Source organism: Hydra viridissima, unplaced genomic scaffold (genome assembly GCF_058129835.1).
Source record: "Hydra viridissima isolate aposymbiotic clone 2 unplaced genomic scaffold, HvirCarnegie_v1 scaffold_17, whole genome shotgun sequence".
Lineage (NCBI taxonomy): Eukaryota > Metazoa > Cnidaria > Hydrozoa > Anthoathecata > Hydridae > Hydra > Hydra viridissima.
The window spans coordinates 2,017,373-2,045,045 of record NW_028324316.1 but is presented as its reverse complement, the minus strand read 5'-3'; the positions used below and the strand labels follow the sequence as shown (position 1 = coordinate 2,045,045).

The following is a 27,673-nucleotide window of genomic DNA, read 5'->3' as shown; positions in this document are numbered from 1 at the left end:
ATAAACGATATAAAAAATTTTTATTTCAAAAGTACAAATTTGATTTATTACAGTAAATGAAAAATCGCATTCTTAAGAAAAGTATTTGAGGCTACACTTTATCACTACATTTTGTAAATCGGTCAACCGTTACATTCGTAACACTTCTCGGAAGGCTTTAATATGGCGAACTCAAATTTTCTTGACTCATAGAATTGAAAAGATAATCTTTTGTAAACTAAAGTTTAGAAAACGATCTTTCAGCTATTGACACTGCTGCAACTGTTGCAACGTCAAAAGTATAATTAGAGCAGTACAAACTTCCGGCAGTGAACGATATCCACAGCCGAAATTGTACTACTCTTAACTAACCAGTTGTACAATAAGTAGTTGAACTTTTTTTTTTCTTCACTGTACATCAAAGTCCGAAATGCATTAACTAAAGCGTAAATTCTACAGATATCTCTTCAGAACTTCCACTTCAGTTGTTGTCATTAGATTTACTGAGAAAATAACAAAAATACATTAAAATAAGGCACTTATTTTAATGTATTTTTGTTATATTTGTTATATAAAGTAAGATGTGCTTAAAAAATTCTCTCTGTTTCCAAAGATTTAGAGATTTAGCAAAATTTGCAGATATTTCCCAATCCCTGAGTATATTTAACAAGCTAGGATCAGCCGTCGTCTTTCAAATCAAATTATAAATGTTTTTAGTTTATAAATACTTATAGTTCCTATATTCTTTGCGATGTCTATACTTCATGAGGAATCTTTTTCTTCTTTTTGTATTGTTTGATTTCTAGAAGAAAACACATTTTAGGTCATTTATTTTTTAGGCTTTCCTTTATATCAGTCCCCTAACTTCCAGTTATTATTTGAACTTCAAATGATAATGATTTGCACTGTGGTCACTTGTTCTTGAACCCATATAGTTTTGCAGTCTTTTCTTTTCTTGGCAGCATCCGCAGGGTTGAGTGTTAAATTCTAACGGAAAATAATGTTTATTGTTACCATACTTTCCTGGTAAACCTTTTATAAAGTTCATATATATATATATATATATATATATATATATATATATATATATATATATATATATATATATATATATATATATATATATATATATATATATATGAACTTTATAAAAAGTTTTTGCAAATAAGGAAAAAGTTATATATAAATAACAAAAAATTTTCATTTTTTCAAGTCTTCCTGGTTTTAATAATTATTTACTTTCCTAAATTTTTGCAGAATAAATTCAAACGAAAAACGGCTTGACTGGATTGTTAGCTAGAATCACTGAGTGTTTTAGTTTACCAGGACCTTAGAGAAAAAAGTCTAAATTTACTTGGAAATTAAAAGACTTTAATATTAAATTCCGCGAATCTTTGTTTGATGCCTAAGGAAGGAGATCAACGACAAAAGAATGTGGTACGGCGCGTGTACTGAATAAGGAAAATTGTGCGTGTTATCGGTGTAGGAAGATGGAGCGCCATTCAATAATAAACCGAAAAGAAAGTTTTAATAAATAGGCTTTAAATGCTTATAACTCTCCCTGATTGACACTTTTTACGTGTACTTTTTAAAGTTAAAATTACTTATTTCTTCATGTCATCAAACTCAGCAATGTTTGAATTTTAATTTAAAAAATAAAACGTCCGAGTTTGCCAAAATTTTCCCCGCGTAAGCCTAAATAAAACTCAAAAAGTGGGTTTTTTTTTACTAAGTATGGTCGTGCTGCACCTAAGTTCCAAATATCAATTGTTTTACCAACTTTATATTTATTAAAATTCATTTCAGGAAAAATTGTTTCAATGAGTATTAAAACCTTTTGCAATTTACCTTTAAATGAAACATTTAGTCCATGGGATTGGAAGTTGAACTCGTTTACTCAGTGCTTTCTTTGGATTTCAGTTGAAACTGGGTCACTGACTATATTTGCTATTGCATGTGGCTACCTTTATGGAAAGTCAAGAAATTTTCAATCCCAGAAACAAAAAGATTATGTCTTTTGGTTAATAGTGGTTATTGCTATGAGCCAGAATATACTGAGCATCATTGAACTGATATTATCATATGTCACACATCAAGAATATTGTTCAGGAGCTTATGTAATGGTTAAGTGTATGTCAATAATAGCTTGGTTTACTTGTTTGTTACTTCATTTCAAAAGTTTAAATATTATAAACATGAAGCAGAGGAACAATGTTGTATGCTGTTCATTTCTTTTTGTGTTTACAAGCTCTGCAATGCAGTTACACTATACAATCATACAGATGATAAATAGCAACGGTGCAATTATTTTAAATCATATTGGAAGTTGCATACAATTTTTGTTGCACTTCTTATTCTTAATATCTTGTTTAAAAATTGCCTGTACAAAAAATGACCATAGGTGCTACTCAGGGATGGTTGAAAATTTACTGGTTGAAGATGACAAGGGGGATTATGACTTAGAGCTAAAAGATCAAGATATCTATCTTGGTAAAGCTCAGTTATATGGAAATTGCTTGTCTTTTTTTTTCTTCTGCTGGGTCAATAAACTCTTGTTAAAAGGTTTTCGCAAGCAATTAAAAAGACCAGACTGCCTCTTCATATTACCTGATGATTTGCAATTAGGAACTTTGGAGGATAACTTTGAAAGAAATTTGAGTAAGCACTCAAGTAAAAATAAAGATTCATTTACAGTTTTTAAAGCCTTGCAAAGCAGTTTTGGATGCTTTTACTACAGTTTAGGAATACTAAAGTTTTTGTGTGATATTCTGGGGTTTGCTGGTCCTGTGATTTTAAATTATTTGGTGAACTTCATTGAAAATAAGGAGGTATGAGTGCAACTTTATAAGTAAAAATAATGGTTTTCTGTTTTACTTTATTAAATAACGCTTGTGTAGGGTCAGTCTTTCATTTGGATTTTTAATAGGGTTTATTTTACTTGGTTTAGAGGAAGTTAGAAAATCTCATTAAGCAAATAAGACAAATTAAAAGAATTGTGTAAAAAAATCTTTTGATTCTGAATTACTATTGGCAGTTAAGGTGATTGAGTAAAGATGTAGCATGCAAAATCAACTAGTCAAGTATAAGTATTAATTGTTAAAAATATTCCATGTATCTTTTCATAATTGGTATTGATTACTATTAGTTTGTTTAGTCATAAAAAAGGTAAAAAAGGCTCATTATAAAACCTTATAACCATAAAATAAACCAATAGAAACAATATAATATCCAAATGACCAAAAAAGCATATTTTACCATATTTGAGTTGCCTAGAATTGATATATCCAAGATAGATACCCCTCTGCCTCATTTTTAAAACATTTAGTGTAAAGCACTCAGATATATGCTTAATAAAAATAACTTTTTTTGTTATTTCAATCTTGAGTTTTTAAAATTGATTTTAGGAGAAAATGTCTCATGGTTATTACTTAGCACTAGCATTGTTTTTAACAAAAGTGGTTTCATTTATTTTATTTCTGCATTATCGATTCCAAGTAAGTAATTATTTTATTATTTCAAGAGTTCTTGTGTTTATTTTCATATTATATGTGTATACAAGTTTTATTTTAAGAATAAATGTTTAGGTAATTGCAAGCAAAATCATCCAAGAGTTTACAACTTGGCTTCTCAGATTTTTCTCTGATTTTGTTTTTCTTTAGTAAAAATTTAAATAGATTGTGCGTAAAGTTTTAAGCAATAGTTCAAAGCTGTTTTCAAGATGTTGAAATTATTAGTAATGCTTGGGTTTTTTTTTCAAAATTTAGACTTTGGAAGTGAACAGGAAATTGTATTAAAAGGCTTTTTTCTCTTCTCTCAGCTCTTTTAAGTCTTCGTTTCTAATTCCTAGCTAAATTTGAAGTTGTCTGTGCATTTTAGTTTTCTTAGACTTTTTCAGGGAGATAAGAAAAAAGAAAAAAATTTCAGAGGTAGTAAAAGTTGATCTTTATTTGAGGCATCATGATGTGCTGATAAAGGTTTTTTGATACAAGAGCAGCTTGGAGTTATTTTGTGCTTTTAGCTTAAAAAGTTAAAAAATAGTCTGAGAGCTCATTGTACAAAGATATGATAGATTTAGAGATTTTTCAAACAACTCTACCCATATTATAAAATATAACTTTTTAAATATGCATATAGTTTGTGTGTGTATGTAATACTTTATTTTGCTTCTGTTCTGCTTTATTTTTTAATAGAAAGAGATAAATATTTTTGACACCATGAAACTAATAAATAAATACTAAATTAACATAGAAATATATAGTTATCTTACTTGTAAACCTTCTAGCTTACAAATTTAGACAGAGATTAAAAAACTCTAAAACTAACTTTAGTAAAGATTGTTGTTTTTATTTTTGATGCTAATGATTATTTTGATTGGTTTATTCTAAGAATTGTTGCATCATATTGTGTTATTAAATTCTCCATAAAACTGTATTCTATGACCATTTCTTACAAAAAATGTTTTAGATTGTTTTACAAGTAAACCATGTATACTAAAATTCATTTATAAATGTGTTCAGAAAACTTTTTTGATACATTTGTAATATTTTTGAAAATTTAGATACAAAAGGTTGGAATGATGTTTCGATCTGCTTTAATATCAACAATTTATAAAAAGACTTTGCATACTAGCAAAACCTCTTTAACTTCTTATTCAAGAGGCCAGGTAAAGTGTTTTTAAATAAAAAAGAAATATTTTTCTTTTTGGTGTTTCTTTTGTTACTTTTACTCTTTTCTTTGAATCCAAAGAAAAGATTAAAAGTACATACATACATACATACATACATACATACATACATACATACATACATACATACATACATACATACATACACACACACACACATACATACATACATACATACATACATACATACATACATACATACATACATACATACATACATACATACATACATACATACATACATACATACATACATACATACATACATTATGAAAGAAAGAAAATGGATTTTTGTTTTTTCTTAACAATAAAAAGTTAAAATCTATTGTAAATTTATATAATTCCTTTATGATCAATTTTTGATTTATGCCCTTCTAGTCAAGTTTTTTTAACTGATTTATCAACCCTACAGTTTTGAGCTTAGTTTTGATAAAACTAAACAGCTTACTGCTAATAGTTATGCTTAAGTATGTTATCATAGAAACCTCTTTTTAAATAATTAAAGTATTGGTTCATTACATTACAGATAATGAACTTCATGAGTACTGATACTGACTGTGTAGTGAATTTCTGCCAAAGTTTTCACGAATTTTGGAGTCTACCATTTCAAATAGCAATTTGTCTGTACTTTTTATATCAACAGGTTTTCATTTGTTCTTCTTTTAAAAGATTTTTTTTTTTCAAGTTTTATCAATTGTTTATTGTTAATCTTGTAAATGATGTGGCTAATTTCTAATGATTACAAAATTTTAAAATTTTTCTGTTATTTGGAATCAATGAATGCAGAAATTATACATTAAAACAACTTTATATTTCAAGGTTGGAATAGCTTTTTTGTCAGGTTTGTCTTTTATTATCCTTTTGATCCCAATCAACAAGTGGATTGCAAATAAAATTGGCAGTTTATCAAAGGGTCTCATGAGAGAAAAAGATCAAAGAGTTAAGGTAAAAACTAAAAGTACAAAAAATAAAAATGATACAGCAATAAGTTAAACCATGTGATGGTAGTATATTAAACAATGTTTTTTAAACTAAATTTGTGACATACAAAAATTTAAATTGACAATTGAATTACTTTTGCATTGACCAAACTTTAGATTGTGAATGAAGTCTTTAATGGGATTCGCACTATTAAGCTTAATGTGTGGGAAGAATTCTTTGTAAGTAAAATCACAAAAGCAAGGTAATATTTTTAAAATGTTGCTTTACATAATTTCTTAACTAATTTCTTAAAGTATAACTTCTTAAAGTTTGCATAATTTCTTTCTAATTATCTCCTAAGTGTTTTTCTTGATGGCTCTGGTCTGCGTTATTAATATTTCCTTTTATTTGTGGTATTTTTTGTTTAGAATAATAGTTGAATTAAGTTAGTCGTTGTAAAGAATTTCATAGCAATTGCACATTAGTTGCTTTCATTAGAACTATGTAGAAAAAATAAAATAGATTTTTGGTGTAAACATAATTTTTTCTAGAACATACTTCATTTTTTTATGTAACAAGTTTAAATTATTTTAGATGTGATGAACTTAAGTTTGTAATGAAAAGAAAATACTTGGATGCATTATGTGTTTATTTTTGGGCTGCGACACCTGTAATAATTTCCATTATAACTTTTGCTACATATATCAGCATGGGTGGAAATCTAACAGCTGCAAAAGTAAACATTTTAATCATGCTAAGCTTTAGAATCCCTTTGTTTAGGTTTAAGCCATTCTATCTGGATTTAAAATGCCCAAAAAAAATGCTCTTAAAAAGTTTAACATTGTCTTTTTGGAGTCTATTATTTTAAAGTTAAAGGAGTCTATTACTTTAATTGTTGCTGTTAAAGCTTTATGTGGATTTTAGGTGTTCACCAGTATTGCCCTGTTTAACATGTTAATTGCTCCTTTGAATGCATTTCCATGGGTTTTAAATGGGCTGATGGAAGCTTGGATCTCATTGAGACGAATAGAAGATTATATTAAACAACCAGAAATAAAAGCTGATGACTACTATGTATTACGCAAAGGTAATTTTTTGTGAGAATCTTATGAAATGGTTGTTTAACTTTATTTGCTGTAACATGAAGTTCATTTGCATTTAAAGATGTTGCCATGAAAAACTTATTTTGATAATCTAAAAATATATCATTTATCATTTTTCACATAATAGGAATTATATCCTTCAAGTTTATGCTTCTTTAAATTGTAAATATGTAAGGTTGTGTTTACCTCCATTTAAGTATCAGCACTTTTACTCATAAAAATCCTCCTGAAATAAATCAAGCCCAATTCCTCTGTCAAACAAACAAATCTTTTGTTGTGATATGATGCTGATAAGTTTCTAAATTTTTAGTAATTTGATAATCTTTTTCTTTTTTATAACTAATGTTTTATTAACAGTTAAAGAAATATCTTCTTGTAACTTTTTCATTAATCAATAATTTCCACGTGGTATTTTAATGTTTATGCATGGTTCTTCTTTCAGATAGCAACAATATTATTGAGATGAAGAATTCATCATTTACATTAAGTTCTCCAGATAAAACACATGAAGCAAGTGAAGAACTTCTTCTCAGGAATATAAATCTTAAAATCAAAAAGGTCTGATTTTATTATGTATTACCAAATCATTTGTCCAAATGCTTAAAATATTTTATTGGTCTGTAAAACCTTTGAAAATTGATTAATGAGTAAAAAGCAACAGGATGCAGCAGCTGTTTTTTGGGGGTCAAGTTTATAGAATTTATAAACTTCACAAATTTTTTTTCCAAGTGTTTTTTTTTTCAAGGTAAATAAACAAAGTAATATTTTTGCAAAGAAAAATTGTTGTAACAATTTGAATAGCAAATAACAAGTGTTGCAACAGAAATGGAAAATAATGGTAAATAACGGTAAGTAATGGTAAGTAATGCTCTAATGCTTGTTTTATGTTTATGAAACCATAAATTTCATAAAAAGTTCTTTTTTCAATAAAATTAAACTTAGAATGGAAACATTATTCAATATGACCTCCTTCAGCAGCTGCATCGTTCTCTCCGTATAGGAATGTTGTTTCTCAGTACTGTCAATTTAGAGTTTTTAGTATTGAATATTAATGAATTGAAGTGATAGTTTGTTTGTAGTTAGAATAATATAAATTATGTGTATAATCTGCTTTTTGGCATCTGCTTTAGTTTTTGTTTAATTTCTCAAATTAGAGATTGTATTGCTAATTGTTTCTAACTTTTTAAAAGTAGTGGTTTGCACAGATTCTTAAACTCATCTTTTTCTTAATGCAAATTTTTTGATGATTTTTTATGTAAATTTCAATTAATTTTCCAAATAGATATTGAAATTTAATGTAAAAGTTTAGTAATGACATGAAGTAATCAAAAACAACATTTACATTGTTTAAATAAATTTTTTTCTGTTCTGTCTTGTAACCTGATAATTGTTTTTGATATCAAAAGAAGGCGTTACTTATGTTTAATCTACTCTAGTTACTACTCTAGTTATATTTATTTTAGAGTTTAAAAAATTTATAGAATAAAATTTAAAGACACTGAAGTTTTTAAATGTTTTTTCTTTAGCTTTGTATGAAATAGAATAAATATTCTAGGTGTTCTTTGTTCTGTAAGCCTCAATTTCAAAACTTAATTTATAGACTTATAATTAATTCAGGGAAGCTTTGTTGGTATTGTTGGTCAGGTTGGAAGTGGCAAAAGTTTGTTACTATCTGCAATCTGCTCTGAACTTAGTAAACACAGTGGTTATGTATGCAACAATAATTTTTTAGGTTTTTCAGATTAAGCTTTATGTTGTTAGTTGCATTACTAATGCATAATGGTCATTTAAATTTTTTAATTACGAAAGGTGTACCTCTCTGATGATGTAAAAGGATTTGGTCTAGTTTCTCAGGTATGTATGAAAGTTTTCACTAGAACTACAAATAAATCTCTAAGTTTAAACCATCTCATTTACTTAATTTGCATTTAATATTTTTTATAATTAAGTTATCAGCTCAGTGCTGTAATTCTATATCCACCATTTCTTTGAATTAATTTTGGTCCTTTTCTCTTAAAATTAACATTTGTTTTTAAGTTGAGCATTTAGGTACTTGCAAAAGTTTATTTCATGTGAGCTTTATTAATTTAAGGAAACCTGGATACAACAAGGTACAATCAGAGATAATATCTTGTTTGGGAACGATTTTGATTCTGTTTTTTATGAAAAGGTTATTTTTGCATGTGCATTGGTTGAGGTAAAAGAAGTTTTTTTAAATAAATTTCTTTTCAGATATCAAGTTAAAACCTTTCAATACTTAAATAACATAAAGTAGTTTTAAAAAAATATACAAGTTTATATATATTTTTTTGACTAAGCAATTAGTTAAAGTTTAAATGTTATGTTAAGAAAATTTCAAAAGCGTGTCATAATTGTCATGGATTTGAAATTTACCACTTTTTTTAAGCAGAGTAAAAACTTACTTACATGAGTCCCTTTAATTTCTCTTAAGTTCAAAATAATTATAAAATGAGTTGTAGTTTATTTCAATAAATTTAGATGCAACCTAAAAAATAAAACGTTATCTTAGTCTTTTGAGATTTAAGCTTTCTACAATGAATAAGCTTTCTACATTGCATGCAGATTTGAATAAAAATATCAGATAAAAAATTAATCAGTGCTACAGGCTAGGGGTACTGTAAGTTATGATCATAGCATCTGCAATAGAATGTGGTTCACTATAAAAGTAATACTATGATGGTGATCATCAAGTAAACAATTGAAAAAGAAACTGTAAAATATTTAGGTAATAATGTGCAAATATAACTTTTCATTTTAGAGTTTGATCACATTTAACTTTGGAGTTTAATGTTCATTTAAATAACATTAAAACAATTTTCATTTAATTTAAATTTTCCTTGTTGAACATGAAATTAAATTAGCTAAATTTTTCTAATTGTGTTTAAACATACTTCATGCTGTATGATATTTGAACTCCACTTCAACATAGTTGGAATATATCAGTAGGCTAAAATGTATAAATACTTAAAGCATTAAATAAAAAATATAGTATCAAGTAAATAAGCCCATTTTATAAATGTAATTTCTAAATTTATTTTAAATATTTTTTTTTTTTTTTTTTTTTATAAACTCATTGAGGAAGTTTAAACTTATGTTGCATTTTTAAAATTAGTAAAAGAGCATTTTTTATTTCAAAACTTTAATTTAAAATGATTTTTAGGATTTCATGCAAATGCCAGCAGGTGATCACACCTATGTAGGTGAAAATGGTGTAACTTTAAGTGGTGGACAACAAGCTAGAGTTTCCCTAGCAAGAGCAGTGTATCAGGTAAATTTTATATAAGTTCCTTTGCTTAAAAACATTATTGCTATATTTATTCATAAAAAAAGACAATGTTTGTTATGTAAGAAAGATAAAAAAAGCAAATATGAAAAAAAAAAAAATCACTTTTTGTTTTATAAGTTAAAAAAAAAGTCCTTTAAATTTGACAAAAATAGAAAATCATTAAGATGATAAGATTTTTAATGTTTTATAAAACTTTGCTAAATAAAGTCAATTTTTTCTGCAGTTGAGAAAAAATTTTTGTTCAGTTGTGGTATTAAAAACATTTGTACAGTATAAAATAAAATAACAATTTTGAAAACAGTTGTTTGAACATTTCTTCTAGAACAAATCTATCTATTTACTGGATAGCCCTTTATCAGCAGTGGATACTCATGTGGCTTCACATATTTTCAACAATTGCATTATGGGTTTACTTAAAGATAAAACAAGGTAAGTTTTTCATTAAAACTAAAATCTTATAAAATTGAAAAGAAAAGTCTTTTATTTTTTTGTAAGAGCATTTAACATGCTGGTTCTTTCTTCTTTTTTAAAAAAATGGAGAAAGAACCAGCATGTTTAAAAATAGACTTGTTTAACTAAATCAATCTGTTGTTAAATATATTTGTAGCTTTTGACTTTTGATTTTTTAAATAGAAATTATGGCATAAATTTGCATAAAGATTCTTTTTTTAAAAAAACAACATTTTCATGTGTGATTCTTGCTAACAGACAGATGGTGAGAAGAAAATTTTGAATCCAAACCAAATAAAGATTTTTGTATTTTCTATTTGTTCATAATTCTTGTTGAAAATCAAAGTTCATGTTTTTTTATTTGAAAAGTAAATATTTTAATATCTTTTGTATTTTCTTATTAAGTATAATTAATTGTGTCTTTTGGATCAAAGAGATGACACATCAGTATAAATTGGAGGCCAGATTTATATTTTTTACTTGTAAGACTTAGTCATTTGAAATAAAGAGATGACTAGTTTTTTGTGGCTAGATTTTCTTTTGCTGGTTTGTTGCAATTCACGTGTTTTCTCAAAAAATCATCAATACCAGCTACCTGGGTACAAGGTATTTCAGAAAAATGGTGAAGACAATATTGGCAGAAAAAATAATTTTCCTGCACAAATTGCTTTCACTCCATTACTCAACAGGGATTCTAATGTTGCCAAAATGCTCAATATTAATTCCTTAAGGAAACTTTCTCTTCAAAATACTTTTAAAGCTCCATTTAATAGTCATTCAGATCTTAATTGTATCAACAAAGTTAATGGTCGTTCCAGAAACTGTGTTGAGCACATTCCATTAAGAAAAGACCTCTTAAAGTGTGATGAATATTGTCAAGAAATGGAAAAGTTGAAAAAGAAACTTTTAGAATCATGGAAACAAAACCCTTAAAATAAAATTGTTTTAACTTATGTTTTTCTTGTACTTTATTTTTCATTGTGACATTTTTTTGAACTTTCCAAGAAGAATGACATACTGTTTTTTTGTTGTTTTTTTTTGCTTCATTGTAACAAATTTAAATTCATTATTTATTGATAAAGATTTTAAATATGGATTTTTTAAAATTTTAAGCAAATATTTATTATCTAGCATATGGCTTTACCAAGTTGGTCGCTCAACACACAATTGCCTGAGAGTATTTTCCCCCAAAATGTCAGAAATATTTTGGCATTTAAAATAATTGTGATAATAATTATGATGGCAAAGTGTGATCAGTATTCAGATTCTTTGTTCTACTGCTACACAACAATAAATACAGTTGCTTTAGAATACTTGTCACTCATTACAATAATAACTTAATACGAAACAGTAAATATAATTATTTTAGAATCCTTGTCACTCATCAAACAAAGTTTCTTCAGAATGCAGATCTTATTGTTTTGATGAAAAATGGCTGCATTTCAAAAGTTGATATTCCTGCAAATATGCTAAAGGAAGTGAATATCACTGTTAAATCACAAGATGTTGAGGTAATTTCAAATAAATATAGTTTTGAATTCAACTTTTGTAAATTTTTTGTTACTAAATTTACTATTTTCTTACTATAACTGTTTATGAAAGAAAAAATATGTATTTACATGATTTCATACTATATGATATTTTGTTTGTGTGTAGTATATATTTAATTTAACTAATGAATTATGATAACTAATAAAAACAAATCTACTAACCATAATGTTTGTTAGGTTAATACAACTTCCACAGGAGATTCGATGCTAAAGACCCAAGGTTGTAATTTATGCAGTTTTCATCAGTTTTTTTTTGTATAAATCTTGCAACAGTTGCTAAAACAAAAATTAAATCTTCTAATTATAATTCATAATAGTTAAGAATTCACTTTCCTTATTTTTTTATTATAATCCATTTTAAGTATAATTGATTTGATATTTCATTCTACTAAAAGTCTTTTATTCTCAGATTATTGTTATTTTGATAATAGTTTTGCTGTTGCATTTGCCTGTTTTTTCTCACAGCATCTGCTACCGTTTAAAAGTGAAGTTTATCTTCTTTAGCTTCACATTTTCAAGTAGATTTAATGTTTAAAAATAATTTAATGGTTACAGCTTTAAATATATTTTAATTATAATCTTTGAATTTTTAAAATTATTTAATTTTATATTAAATATTTTTACTGCTTTTGCAGAATTTTTAGAAGAAAAAAAACTTTTTTTGCCCTCAAAAATGTTTAGAAAAAATTTTTTTTTTTTTTGCACACCCTCAAACTTTATTATTTGTAGAAAGTACCCAAGAAATGTGTTGAAATTAAGAGTATGATAAACCTTAGCAGATAATTTTTTGTATTGCTTCATACATAATAGTTAACTCTACAAATGGAAAGTATATTGAGTTTTATCTTAGTGACTTTATCAAAGCTGTTAATACTTGAGTTTAACTGCTTTATTTACAGTTAAGAAACCTAACACAAATAAAATTAGTAATTGCTTCAAATATCTGTTTATACCTTTTAGTAAGTTTACATTTTTCTATTTTTCTGTTTTGTCCAGTTTTAATTCAAAATGATGTAATACATTTTTCTTATGAAAATATATTTAATTTAAAATGTATTTAGTTTATGAAAATATATTTAATTTGTGATACCAAAATGTTAGAAGTCATGATGAAATGTTTGAAGAAATGATGAATATATTTAATTTATTACAGTAAAATCTTTAATTTACAGTGTTGGAGCTAAAATGTTTATCTATTATACAAGCCTAATTTTTTAAATATTATAATTAACTAATATCATATTTTATGTTTTAAATGTTTATTTGATAGATGCAATTGTTGTATAGGTTTTTAGTATTCAGAATTTTTTACTTTTTACATTAAAAGTTGTTGGAAAGTATACATGACTAATTTGGGTGCCCATTTAATTTTAAACATAAATTTACATTACTGCTAAACGATATTAATAACAAGCCGTAATTGTTACTTTTATATATATGTAGATGAGTTAGTTGAAGATGAATACAAACTACATGGTGAAATATCTGCAAATGTTTATAAGAGTTATTGGAAAGCTGTGGGTCATTTGTTAGCCTTAGCTGTTTTAATATCTCTTTTTTTTATGCAAGGTAACTATGACGATTATGATTAGGTTTGCTTTTAAAAAATAATTTTTTTAACCATTTAAAATTTTTTTAACCATTTAAAATTTTTTTTTTCTCTGTTTATTTATTGAGTAAATTCATCTGAAAATTTAACAAAACTTAATGTATAACTGTGTAATAATTGGGTTTTTTATTGGTTTTATACCATGTGGTTGTATCTCCATTGTTATCATTATTTTTTTTAATTTAATGTCAATATTTTTGCATTTAGCTTCAAAAAATCTCAGTGATTGGTGGTTATCTTTTTGGGTTAGCAATGTTCAATCAAGTTCTTCAAACATTACGTCTAATGTTACTTTGTATTATTTAAAAATATATACTGCAATTGGAGCTGGTAACTCAGTAGGTTATTTTCTTAATTTTGTCAGAAAATTATTCCATACTGCTTTTAAATATTATTTACATTTACTCAAATTCTTATTAAATTTTTTTTACTTAATATAGTTCTTTACCATTCTAACAGCTGAAAATGAAATATTTAAAAAAAAAAGTTATTATTCAGAGGATATGTTAAAATGCTTACATTTTGAAAAGTATAAACTTTTGCTTTTTTTAAATAAAACTTTAAAGTTTTAAACTTTTTCAATTCAGATTTGAATTTAAAATATTTTTTCTTTTTAGTTGATAACTTTTGCAAGGGCATTTCTTTTTGCATATGCTGGTATTAAAGCTGCCAGAGTGATGCATGAAAAGTTGCTTAATGTGATGATCAAGAAATCATTTGCTTTTTTCGATAAAACACCGGTTGGTTGATTGTGTTTAGTGGAATCTGCAGTATTAGTAAATACCAGTAGTAGAATTTTTTTATTATCAAAAGATTTCCTTTTTTTAGATAGGAAGAATCATCAATAGGTTTTCTTCTGATATGGTATTTTCTTTTTTATAATTTAAAAATATTCTTATTTCCAGCTTTAAAAAAGAAAAGTTTGACATTTTATTTTTGTGAAAATGTTTTGTTTGCTTAGAATTTTTTTATTTTACTGACTGACTTCTGTGCATCGGTTTTAGTACTCCATAGATGACAATCTTCCTTTTATGATGAACATTTTTTTTGCAAATTTTATTGGTTTAATTGGTACAATAGCAGTGACCTGCTATGGTGTACCATGGTTTACGTTGCTTATCATACCGTTAGCAGTATTGTATTACTACACTCAGCTTTATTACAGAAAAACATCTAGGTTTGCATTTATCAGTTCTTTTTATTTATAGGATTTTTTTTAGAAGTTGATTTGTAGATTTGATTAAATTATATTTTTTTAGGGAATTAAAGCGTTTGTGTTCAGTTACCTTGTCCCCAATATATGAGCATTTCTCTGAAACATTGTCTGGCATCACTGTTATACGAGCTTTGAAGCACTGTGACAGATTTATTGGAGAAAATAAAATGTTTCTAGACTCCAACCAACAAGCAAATTATGCTGGTTTGTATAAATTTGTCACATTTATTTTTCGGCCAATTTTTAAGTTACATTTCTGGGATTCAAAATGAAACTAAAAAAAATTCCTACTTTATACCACAACACCATTCAAATTACATCAATTTTTTAATTTTAGCTGAGCTAAAATTTTTTACTTAAGTTTGGCTGAGGTATCATTAATTAGTTTACAAAAAAACGAAAAGCAGAACCTCTGATTTAATTTTAGCTAAAAACATTAAAGTTATTTTTTAAATTATTTTTATTCATTTTTTGTTATTAAACAGGTTTAGTTGCATCACAGTGGTTACTAATGAGATTGAATGCAATTGGTATTGCTATGGTTACTTTTGTTGCATTATTATCTGTAGTTCAGCATCATTTAAGCAGTATTGATCCTGGTATGTTTTTTTCTTGGTTTACAGTTTCATTGAAGTAATGGTTTGGAATAAAAAAACTTTTTAAAATTTTTTCAAATTATAATATTTAAATATTTCTAATTTTAACACATTTTAATATTTTTTTTTTTCTTTAAATAATTTGCTTTAAAGTTTAAGAAAGTTCAATAACATTTAATCCTATTAAAACAACACAAACCAAAAATTTTTAATAATAAATTTTTATTTATTTGGCTTAAACATGAATTGATTTATCTTTATGTAAAACATAACAGTAAAAAAACCTTAAGTAAAATGTGTTGCTATTAAATACAACTTAGTAAATCACAATTGAAGTAGAGGTTTTATTAAGTTATGGTAAAAATGAATGTTTTAAACTATAAAGTAAATTTAAAACAAACATAAATAAATATATAACAAAAAATAGAAATAAAAACAATCTTATTGTTAATAACCCTATTTATAAATAGCATTGGGAGAATAACTATATTTAGTAAAAATTTGCATTTAATCATAAATCTGAGTTAATAGTTGTTAATTTTTATATTTTATGTATTTTTACATATTTTACATGTATTTAACAACCACTTCTATCAATATTTATTAGTAGGATATATGATGCCCTTTTTTTTCCCAGTTTATGTGATTTTCAAATTAAACTAACAAGGGAAAGGAAGTATTTTATATTTAAGATATGCAAATTGGTAGTAAGTGTAAATTGTTTCAAGTTGCTAAGGAGGTGATGCTATTGAAAACAATTGTACTACAATAAATTACTGCATGCTGCAGCTAAAACTTATGTTTTAGGTCTTGTAGGATTAGCAATATCTTATGCATTATCATTAACTGATCGTTTAAATGGCCTTGTTACATCACTTACTGAAACTGAAAAAGAAATGGTTTCTGTGGAAAGATTAGCAGAATATATTGATGAAGTTGACGAAGAATTTATTAAGGTACACTTTCTTATTTCTCACAATTAACTTTCATGAGAAAGGAGTAGCATCAGGCTCACAATAATTAAAAAACAGCCTCTTTTCAAAAAATTACTTAGCAAATTTGTGATGAGAGTGATTAGTTTTTCCATAAATAGCTTTCATAATTAATTTTCATTATTAATTTAGCACTTAACTTTCATAGACTTAAAATACTATTTTAATTTGAAAAATTTAACATCTATAGAAGGACGAGTGTATTAAAAATTCTTCAATTTTGTCTGGTACAATATCTTTTGAAAACGTCTCATTAAAATACAGGTAACTAACTATTTCCTTCATCATTTTCGATTAATAATCATCGTTTGTAACTATTTTACTTTATTTACAATATTTTCTATTGGATTCATTTTTAGAGAGTGTGCTTTCAATTCATTAGATAATGTCACATTTACTGTAAATGCTGGTGAGAAGGTACAAGCAAGTTATTTATGTCATTTTAATTTTTTACTCAAGTATAAAACACATTTATGCATTAAAATTTTACTAGGTTGGAATTTGTGGTCGCACTGGAGCCGGAAAAAGTAGTTTGTTTGCAGCATTGTTCAAGACTACAGAGCTTAGCAGTGGATCTATTTCGATTGATGGTGTTAATATTTGTAATATTCCAACATCTAGACTAAGGTTTTTTCCCACTCTTTCTTTTAAATACTTTTATTTTTGTGTTTTACATTCTTTTTTCAATTGTTTTGAATTAGGGGAGAGGGGGGCAGTTTAGGACAGGGATAGTTTAGGACAGGGATAGTTTAGGACAATGCGAATAATCCAAAAAATACTAACTCTTCAACAAAGTTAAATATATTCGTCAACTGAAAATACTTTTACACGTAAGTGTCACAGGATTTCTTTTACAAAGGCAGTCAGGTAGCTTTTCTACAAACATTTTGTGGTTTTTGATATTTTTTCTAATTTTTTTAATTCTTAAGTGTAAGGATTTACAAAGAAATTTACTCCACCCAAGGAATTATTTCTTGCATTTTTAGTGAAAGGGGTGTGTTCTGCAACGTAAATAAAAAATTAAGCGATAAAATATAAATTCTTCACAAAAAAATTGTGGAATGTTTCCTGAAATCAGGGTTGAGGTAGCATCGGATGATTTTCATGCGACACATTAGGACGTGTTGCACGGATCATAACAAACTTATCTTCAAATAAAATTATACTAAGTTTAAAAATAGTTCGCAATTTTAAAAAGAAATGTGAAAGATTTATAAGCAAGGAAAATTTAAAAATTACAATTAAACATGTTTTTGATAAAACAATGAAGTTAAGAGAAGCTGCAGGTGTATTTGGGTACTCTAAAAGTATGTTAGCTAACAGAATAAAAATGATCAGAAATAATAGAAAATGGAAAAGTGATAACTTTTCAACCAATAATTCTGTGAATCAAGTATTTACTAATGTAGAAGAAGCTATGTTAGAAAGTTATATGTTGAAATCATCAAAAATAAATTATGGTTTAACTTATTACTATGCTAGAATTTTAGCATATGAATATAGTAATGCTTTGAAAAAATGTCCTGAAATAAAATTGCTGTCATTGAATGGATGAAAGGATTTATGATAAGACACAAAAAGCTTTCTCTGTGCAAACCAGAAAATACAAGTCTATCAAGAGCAACAAGTTTTAACCGTCAAAATGTGAATGAATTTCAAATCAACTTAGAGAGAGTACTCTGTATTTTGAAATATTCTCCAGAATGCATATTTAACATAGATGAAATAAGTGTCATGACTGTTGTGTAGGCACCAAATGTCATAGCTCAGCGTGGTCAAAAGCAAGTTGGTCAAAGCATCTTAGCTGAAAGAGGGCAGCTTGTAAACAGGGCTGTGGAGTCGGAGTTGTGGAGTCAGAGTCAGAGCTCATTTTGGCTGGAGCTGGAGATTCGGAAAAATTGTACCAACTCCAACTACAGTTTAAAAAAAATCTTTCAAAGTTTCATAATTTTCATAAGGATTTTATAGATGTTATTAAAATATTTTATGTTCTGTCAGTCTAAAGCACAAGTATCAAACTCTAGCCCTCCAGTTATTACAAAACTACAAGTCCTAGGATGCTCTGAAAACTGTAGGATATCCAGTTTGCAACAACTGGAGGACAAGTAGTTTGACATGTTATTTTAAGGCCTTTAAGACAGTGATAAGCAATAGGGTATTTTGCTAATTATCACTGAGAATCATAAATCACCTCCCTTGCACTCTCCTCTACCATCCCTTAAACTAGATAACTTTATGATGCCCCAACTTCCAACTGAAATTGTCTGATACTGTGCTGCATATTCTTAGTAGAAAGATAGGCCTGCCCCTACCAAGCACCAAAGAGCTGCTCCTCAAACAGAAAGACTGTAAGTATTCAATTAACTTTGCATTAGAAAGACTGTAAGTATTCAATTAACTTTGTTTCTCTGGATAGAGAGAGTATTAGAAAATTAGTGATTGGAGAAGCTGTTAAACAAAAAGAAGAACTTAATCAATCTCTCAAGGGACGCTTTGTGTTTCTTAACAGAGTGAACTATTTTGCAATTAATGTTTAATTTTTTTTTTTGAAAAAAATGAAGCAGTTACCAAGACAGTAAAAGACACCAAAGCTAATCACACCAGCAAATTTCTCCAGGTCTTAGTAGAAAAGATTCTTAAAGAATGAACTATGAACTTAAAGAAGAACGAGTTCTTTCTGTCCAACTGACAATATTTCAAACATGATTTTGACAAATTCATGTTATTAGCGACTGCATAAGAGTTTATTGCATAACAAGAGTTCAGAAAAGTTGTTTGTTCAGAAATTGTTTTCTTATAAATATTATTTAAAGCACTAAGTGGTTGGATTATTTGTATCATAGTGATGAAATAGCCAATGTTAACATTTTACTACAGTAAATTTGTTGTTACAAATTGGTTACTTACGAAGGAGTCAGGAGTTGGAGTCAGAGTCGGTCCATGATAAAGTCTTAGCTTACTGACTCCACAGCCCTGCTTGTAACTATGTGTGTTATTAATAATGCAGTTGGAAACATACCACCAGCTTTTATTTATCCTAGAGCAAAATTTCAAGAGCGTATGCTGATAGGAGGACCTAATGGTTGTATTGGATTTGCTAACAACCCCAGTAGTGGATGGATGACAGGAGAACTTTTTATAAGAGTGCTCGAACATTTAAAGCTCCATTCAAAATGCAATAAAGAAAACAAGATTTTATTACTAGATAACCACAAAAGCCATTGTACTATTAATGCAATCAAATTTTGCAAAGAAAATGGAATTGTTTTACTTACATTCCCACCACATTGTACACATAGACTTCAACCTCTTGTGTTTCAGTATTGGGTCCTTTTAAACAAAAACTTTCTGTATCTCAAAATGACTGGTTGTTAAATCACCCAGGAAGAACTATAACAGTTCATGATTTAGCTAGTGTAGTAACCCCTGCATATAATAGCTCATTTACACCAAATAATATTACTGCAGGGTTCAAAAAATGTGGTATTTTTCCTTTTTCAAGAAATGCATCTACAAATGAAGATTTCGACTATTCAGAGGTAACAAACCAAAGCCTTAATGACATCTCTTATCAATCTACTAATAATGACAACAATAAAAAAAGCTACGTAGGTTTTAAAATTTTAAATGTTATTGATCATTCTATAGTAAAAACTTTTGAAGCTACTGTGTTAAATAATGAGTCACTTAATGCATATAAAAACTCAACTGATGAACCGTCACAGCCATCTGCACCAGTTTTATCTCCTGAAATGATTAGACAATATCCAAAAGCACCTCCAAGAAAGAAAACCTCAAGAGGCAGAAAAAAAAGGAAAATCAAGAATTTTAACAGACACACCAGAAAGACCACCAAAAACAGAATCTATAACTTACACAAAACAGAAAATATTTAACAAGCATATCAACCCCCTAAAAAAATTAATTACTGCAACAGCAGTCTCTAGCTCTACCTGTATGCACAATAAAAGTAATTCTTGTTTGTAAAATAAAATAAGTTTAAGTTTTAAAGACAAGCCTGTTGTATACACAGAAAAAATGAAGAAAGAAGCATTAAATCATGGTGATTTTTGTTTAGTCCAATGTGCTTCAACAGTTAACAATGCAATGTTAGCTTTTGTTTGCAGAATTGAAGAAATAAATTGAAACATTTTGGTTGTTAGTTTGTTGAATAAAAAAGTAGGATTTAACATATTTTACTTTCCTGATATACACAGGGCCGCCGAGAGCCTTCAAGCCGCCCGGGACAAAACCTTTTTTGGCGCCCTTATAGATTTCGCTTCATATATATACTTAGCATAGAAGCAAAAAAGTACATTATGCCTTTATAGCTACTTTAACTTTATTTCATTTTTTGCTAACTAACCGCAGCATAAACAATTCCTAACTTAAATAAAATTTTTGAGCTTTTTTCGAGGCAAAATTATAAATTACTTCATCATATGACAATGATTTCGCGAGATCATTTTCAGTAGACAACATCATAAGATTTGAAAGTCGCTCTTGTCCCATGGTGGCTCTGAAATGGTTTTTTATAATCTTAAGTTTACTAAAAGATCTTTCACCCTCTGCAACGGATATTGGCATTGTGTGAAAAATGATTAATTTCGAAAATATTCGTAAATTGCTTCGAAAATTATATAAATATATATAGATATATTTCTACTAAATCACCTTCAAATCAGTATTTTGATTAGTAGCTTTGTAAAATCAACGTAATTCTTGGAGCATTTGTTTATTTTTTTCACATTCTTTTACCCTTTTGGAAGCCAATGCCCTATTTTGGGCTCCAGAAAGTTTTTTACGATTCATTATTAACAGTTACTGTAAATAACCGTACGCATCAATAAAATAATAGCATAGTCAACTACGCAAACTCATCAAAAAATTATAAACTCAATGTCAAAAAGCTAATGTCATGAATCAATATTTCAATAGTTAAATATAAATCTTAAACATGAATTACCATAAATAAGTTGATCGTAAAGAGTTGAAAAATATTTACTATTACTTTCTAAATTCTGAATAGAATTATTTCTAAATTGTATTCACAGTTTGTTATTTTTTCGAGGAATTGAAAATAATGATATAACGCGAGTAATATATACATTTCAATTATGGCATTTTAAGATTAAAAAAACTATTTTTATTTTACTTTGGCATCTGGCGCCCCATCGACATCTACCGCCCGGGACAAACTGCCCCTTTGGCCCCCCCCCCTCTCGGCGGCCCTGGATATACAAGATAAGTGGTCAGTGCCAATTGCAGAAGTCTTAGCTAAACTTCCTATGCCAAACAATGTAGGAAGTATTTCAAGAGGTTCTGGTATAATATTCAAATTTGATTTTTCTACATTTAAACTTGGTTGAATGTTATGAATTCTCTCAATTCAAACAAAAAGAAGAATTTCATGTTTATCTACATCCATTTTATATTCACACTCTTTGTTTTTGTTATTAATATCTTTTTATTAATAAGAGTGATATGTGATTGAAAAGCATTTTCATTTTAGTTTATTTGAATATACAAGAAAACTCATTAATGGTTTGAGATCTTTATAATTATGTTACTCCTAATAATTCTGTTGATTCTGTTATTGTTAATAATTACTGCTAAACGAAAAAATTAGGTTTTAAGAAACATTTCTTGTCTTATTATATTTCCTAAACTGCCCCAACATTGTCCTAAACTACCCCCTCTTGAGGGGTAGTTTTGGACAATGGGTAGCTTCGATTTTAAGAAAAAAAAACAACTATAACTTATTTGAAGCTCGACTTTGCTTTTTTTTGAAGAACGAATACCTCAATTACCTTTTTCAGCAAAAAATTTAAGTTTTTGTCAAACAGTACGAAATCTGTAATGTCTTTTTAAAAAAGTGTCCTAATGCCCCCCCCCCTCACCCTTACTTTAAGTGTAAAATGTAAACTGGAACAACTTAAAAATTGTTTGTTGCTCAGAGCAAATTTTTATTTGCTATTTGTAACACATTGAAGTCTTTAAAAGGTAATAAAAAAAATAATTGAATAAGTGGTATGCAGGAGGAGTATTAAATGTTTATTTAGAATATCATGGAAAATAGTATTTACTTGCATAAAAGTTATTTAGTCTGTACAGATTGTCTAAATTACTAAACATCAGGAAATTAAAAAACTCTCCTTACTTAAAGCTCAAAACAAATAATTTTTAGCGGAAGATTTAATTTGAAGATTTGAGGAAGTCATGAAATTAAAATGCTGTTTTGATTAATTTTACCTTTAATCAGCTAGTTATTATAAAGAGATGAAGTTATGAATTTAGTTTTTTATTGTTCGTTTCAGTTTAAGGAGAAAGATGAGTTATTTTAGAGTACTATAATCTTTGAGACTGTAATAATTTATATATCTGTATAATATTTGAGTGCAAACAATTTTTTCTTCATTACTAATTTGTTACTTAACATACTAGATCTCAAATTGCAATCGTGCCTCAAAAACCGTTTCTTTTTGAGGATACTATACGTCATAATCTGGATCCTTTTGGTCAACATACATCCATGAAACTTTTCACAGTTTTGCAAAAATGTCATTTGCTTGACGAGGTTGTTAAGCTTGGTAAGTAAATTGTTAAATTGTGAAGCTGCGGGTTTGAAATATGAAATTTGTCGCGCCATTTTTTTTTTTTTTTTTTTCTTTTTTATGTTTATGAATTTTTGAAGGTGGTTTGGACAGTGAATTGAGCTCAGGTGGTTGCAATCTATCCAGTGGACAAAAGCAGTTATTTTGTCTTGCTCGAGCTTTATTAGCAGACTGTAAGGTAAAATGACATTTGACTTGCAATAAATTTACCTAAGACAAGATATTTGGCTCGCAATATATTTACTTTAGGCATTATGTTTGATATGAAAACTGCAAATTTTATTTTGGTTCAATTATTTGATCAGATTATTTGCATCGATGAAGCAACATCTAATATTGATGTCACTACTGAACATCTTATTCAAAAGACATTAACTACAGAATTTCAAGCTAGCACAGTCTTAACCATAGCACATAGGTAAATACTTCAATTGTTCTCTAACATGTTTTCAATGCACTTATTATTAGTAATATTGTGGCAGTTTGTAGTTACTTAAATAAAAAATGAATTTAAAAAAAGATTAATGATGAAGAAAAAACGTTTTTAGACTGGACACTATCAGCAATTGCGATCGAATATTTGTGATGGATGCCGGGACTATTACTGAAATCGGCCCTAGTGAGCTTGCGATTCAATACTCTTAATACAGTCTCAAGAAGATAGTTGAAGATCTATAGTGTTTTACTTCGAACAATAAATTTTAATATTTAGAAAGAACTTTTTATTTATGCAACAAAATAAGTGATTTGTGCTTTGCGTTATTTGCATTAAATTGACTTTTATTTAATTTAAAACGATGTCTATGATTTGTGAGTTGATATTTATGATATTCATGTTTTGTTCCATTTTTAACATATTTTGGAAACAACGAAACGAATTAAAAAACCAGAGACGTTCAATATTCGCTGTGAAAAAACTGAAGTTAAAAAGTGGCGGCAATTAAACGATTTAAAAAAACACTGTGAACAGTTTAATACTTCAGAATGTAGAAGCTTAACTATAGAAGCATACGAAGATAGATTGAACTTTAACAGTGCACCACAGAAAAAGTGAATTAAGCAAAATCCAAATAAATATGATTACTTACTCCATGACAATGAAGTAGCGTATAGTTGTAAACAGCGTAAATTAATAAATTGTCCGTTATTTCAAAACAATTTTTATAAATGCAAAGTTTTTGTAAACAAGTAACAATCTTTTGTTTTGTTACTTGTTTACAAGAACTGAAACTTTGCTTTTCAAATTTGGTTTTGTGAGAGCAAGAGGATTTTTTTTCAAATGTGATTTTGTGAAAACAAAGCAAATAATCAATGTTTGAAGCCACATAGGACTGGTATCCAACATACCAGATGGTCGAGATTGTTCTACACAACAGCATATAGGACCTTTATAAGCTACTTCCTTATATACAGTGGCGTAACTAGGGTATAAGGGCAGTTATACCAATGACCCAAAGTAAGACTAATTTGGGCCTTAGACCCACCATAATTTTTAAAAACCTTTGTACTTGTAAAATATGAAATAACTACAGCATATTGATAGTAATTTTATAATTATAGTGTAATCCTATATAATCATAAAGGCTAACAAAGATAATATTGATTAGTGCTTTATATTACTTGTAAAAGAAATTTATGTTATACAAACGAAGACTACGCGAGAAAGACCATAGACGTCCAACGTCACAGTCTCATATTTGCGTTCTTTTTATCATAATCTGGTTCTCACCTATTACTTCTGACAATATGCAGAAGAAAAACAACCGTTATCAGACTAGCAAGTTAATTAAAATTGTTTCGCATTAAAGACTACTGAAGTCTTCAAACGTAATATTTCATTTTTGTCAAAAGTAAAAAAAGTGGACAACTGTGGGTCTTTCTTTGTCGTCTTTAAATGCTAATATAACAAATTAATATAATGAAAAATTGATTCTCTTTGCAACTACATTGCAACCTTCCTCAGACATTCCGTCTGAAGAAGGTTGCATATTTATACTTAAAACATGAATATAATTCAAAAACAATAATTGCTTATGTATAATATCTACATAAATATTAAAATTTATTTTATTACGTGAACAACATGTTTAGACATTTTGTCAATACCATGTCTATTTATGATATGAACATGTCAAGTCCCGAAGACTTGAATTCAATTTTTAATAAACACTTCTAGTTAAAATTGTTTTTTTTTATACTGAATATTTTATGCATGAATTTTAACTTAAGAATTCGAAAAACGTTTCTTTTAGAATTAATATTACTTTAAAAATAATGACGAAAGAAACTTACTGGTATGAAGTGGAACATCAAGCATTACCATCCGAAAAGTGATTCCTTGCAAAACGTTATGTTCTTATTCATGGCAACGATCCAGAACATACCAGTAAGATTGTTAAAGACTAATTAGAAAGATTTTTCATATTATCAATTTTTAGAATAAGTGGAGGGCCACCTTTTATTGTGACGAATGCCTATGCATAAAAAATGAATATAATATAATTTACGTAAAAATGTTTTAGATAATAATGATATTATAGTTATTAATTTATTTCTACAGTTTGACTAGCCTGCCTCAAACTTTCTGTACGTAGTGTACATTAACTTATCGGGTTGCATTCGTCGTTTCTAATTGTTAATTTTCTTAATGCAACTCTACTGCAATTCTGTCCTTTTTTTTGAGTTATTGGTTATCAAAATTTAGTCATACTGAATCTTAAAGCATTGTTGACTAAGAATAATATTTTCAATAATCATAAAATTACTCTTAACATAAGTTATGAGGTAAACATACCATATGTTTATATTCAATTCTTTTAAAACATTTTGTGTGTTTTTCTGCATTTGAAAGAAGGTCAGTTTTCTTTTAAGAAAAATGCGGCACCGAAGAGTTCTCTTCATTTTTAATAATTATATAATTATGTTAATAATAGTAAAAACACCATATTAATATTTATTTATCATTGTTTACATCTTTAATACATTTAGGAAAACAACCTGAAAATTATTTACATTGTTTATAATCATATAAAAAATGTCTGTAGGAGATTATAACAAGAAAAAGTCCCTGAAGGAGTTTTTTTTACCAGCTTTACAACTTTATCCCTTTTTGAGAATTAGTGTTAATATTAACTTTTTCTTGAATCTTAAATTCATTTTTAAATGCAAGTTTGGTCTTTTTCTTCTCTTCCCTTCTGTTTTTTCTGTACTCTTTTACTGTTTGTTTTCGAATCTTTCTTTCTTCACTTGTTTCATTTTTATCTCTGACATTTTTTAAGTGAACAGTGTGAATTTCAGCCTCATTTTCACTTTCTTTGTTATGCTTAGGGTGCTCTTGCAAAATACCAACAGGTATTCCAGTGTGCTTATGAAGACATATTTGCTCTGGTTTTTTACTGACTTCTTTTATCAGCTTTGGGTGATTGTATAAATTTGAGTAGGTGCTAATAACAGATTCACAGTCCCACTTTTCTTTTGGTTTCTTTTCAAATTGCTGAAAAAGTTCTTCATCATCAATTTCATTATCACTACTACTATAATGAATGCTATCGCTTTCATTAACCCTGACTTCGGATAAATCTAGCTTTTTTTGACTTTCAAGGAACTCTTCAAGAACTTGCTTGACCATATCATTTTCTACTGTAACATTTCCTGTAACATCTTCATTATCAACACAACCAATATTTTTTTCATCATATTCCTCCATAATCTTTTCAAAATGGTCATCAAGATTTTTTAAACCAGTTGTTCTTCTAATAACAGATGATGTCATTGAATAGTTTGTAAATCTAGATTTAACTTCTTCTTTTTCATCATTGAAATCTTCTTCAGACATAAGATTTTCAGAGTCAATGTCACTTTCAAACGAACATTCAGAGTCTGTTTCCCAATTATCATCACTTTCATTGTTTTCCTCATCATGAAGGCAATCATTAATCATATTATTGGCTTTTATAACAAAATCATCTTCTAAAATATTTTCTGGATCATCTAAATTAACTTCATCATCTAAAGCTGCAACAATATCTGGGTCCCAGTCAGGCTGTGGACCACGGGGTAAGATTCCTTTGCTTAACATTCCTTCCTTTTCTTCATATTTTGAGGGTAATACTTCTTTAGGAAGTAGTAACTTTCCAAAAGCAACTTTATCATCTTTTTGTTTATATGAAACTTCTTCAAGAGTTGAATCACATATAATTTCCCCTCTTTGTCGAGTTCTTAAATGTTGCATATAATCATAGTTATCCTCAAAGAAGATTCCATATTTCATCTTTTCTTCAGCTCCAGAATCATTTTGTTTAATTGGAACTAAGACCCTCTGGGCACTTTCTTCATCTGCTTGTAAGGGATCTCGTTGACTACGATGTACAAGAGTAAACTTTTGAGAATTTTTTTTATTCATTAACTTTTTTTTCTTTCCCATTTTTTCTAAATATATTGATGTATGTATTATATATATATATATATCTACAATACTACATATATATATATATATATATATATATATATATATATATATATATATATATATATATATATATATATATATATATATATATATATATATGTAGTATTGTGGAAATTATGTTAATATTTCCAGTAAGAGTGCTCAATACAGCGTAGAATAAGTAGAGCGAATATATTATTATTAT

At 27.6% G+C, this 27,673-nt stretch overlaps 1 protein-coding gene and 1 pseudogene across 5 annotated transcripts; one reads left to right on the top strand and one right to left on the bottom strand.

Annotated features, from left to right (window-relative positions):
* Positions 1–1,461: 1,461 nt before the first annotated feature.
* LOC145183152 (ATP-binding cassette sub-family C member 10-like) lies at positions 1,462–23,854 on the top strand. Of its 4 annotated transcripts, none has more exons than XM_090074520.1 (31): positions 1,462–2,807; positions 3,384–3,473; positions 4,538–4,642; positions 5,190–5,306; positions 5,483–5,608; positions 5,761–5,846; positions 6,179–6,320; positions 6,509–6,671; positions 7,130–7,245; positions 8,305–8,397; positions 8,497–8,541; positions 8,780–8,884; positions 9,869–9,976; positions 10,317–10,423; positions 11,814–11,955; positions 12,172–12,214; positions 13,438–13,563; positions 13,811–13,941; positions 14,221–14,343; positions 14,432–14,467; positions 14,608–14,780; positions 14,863–15,023; positions 15,305–15,418; positions 16,223–16,371; positions 16,598–16,671; positions 16,767–16,824; positions 16,901–17,034; positions 22,852–22,997; positions 23,102–23,199; positions 23,327–23,439; positions 23,570–23,854. In XM_090074520.1, exons 1-31 carry the CDS (start codon positions 1,800–1,802, stop codon positions 23,664–23,666), a joined length of 4,329 nt encoding a protein of 1,442 aa, XP_089930646.1. In that variant the 5' UTR covers positions 1,462–1,799; the 3' UTR covers positions 23,667–23,854. The 4 variants fall into 4 exon arrangements, 3 of the variants coding, with proteins under 3 accessions (XP_089930646.1, XP_089930647.1, XP_089930649.1); XM_090074521.1 differs by having other exon boundaries at positions 1,784–2,807; positions 5,761–5,823; XR_016448322.1 differs by lacking the exons at positions 12,172–12,214; positions 16,223–16,371; positions 16,598–16,671; ... (4 more) ...; positions 23,327–23,439; positions 23,570–23,854.
* A 2,106-nt stretch (positions 23,855–25,960) lies between these two features.
* On the bottom strand, positions 25,961–27,456 carry LOC149877026 (protein LTV1 homolog pseudogene; annotated as a pseudogene). Its single transcript, XR_016448326.1, has one exon. The product of XR_016448326.1 is annotated as a protein LTV1 homolog pseudogene (transcript).
* Between the last annotated feature and the right edge of the window lie 217 nt (positions 27,457–27,673).

Coding starts and splice junctions, on each gene's coding strand:
- LOC145183152 (XM_090074520.1), top strand. CDS start 1,800: ATGAGTATTAAAACCTTTTGCAATTTACCTTTAAATGAAACATTTAGT. Junction 4,643..5,189: donor CTTCTTATTCAAGAGGCCAG/GTAAAGTGTTTT, acceptor ATTACATTACAG/ATAATGAACTTCATGAGTAC. Junction 17,035..22,851: donor ATTCCAACATCTAGACTAAG/GTTTTTTCCCAC, acceptor TTAACATACTAG/ATCTCAAATTGCAATCGTGC.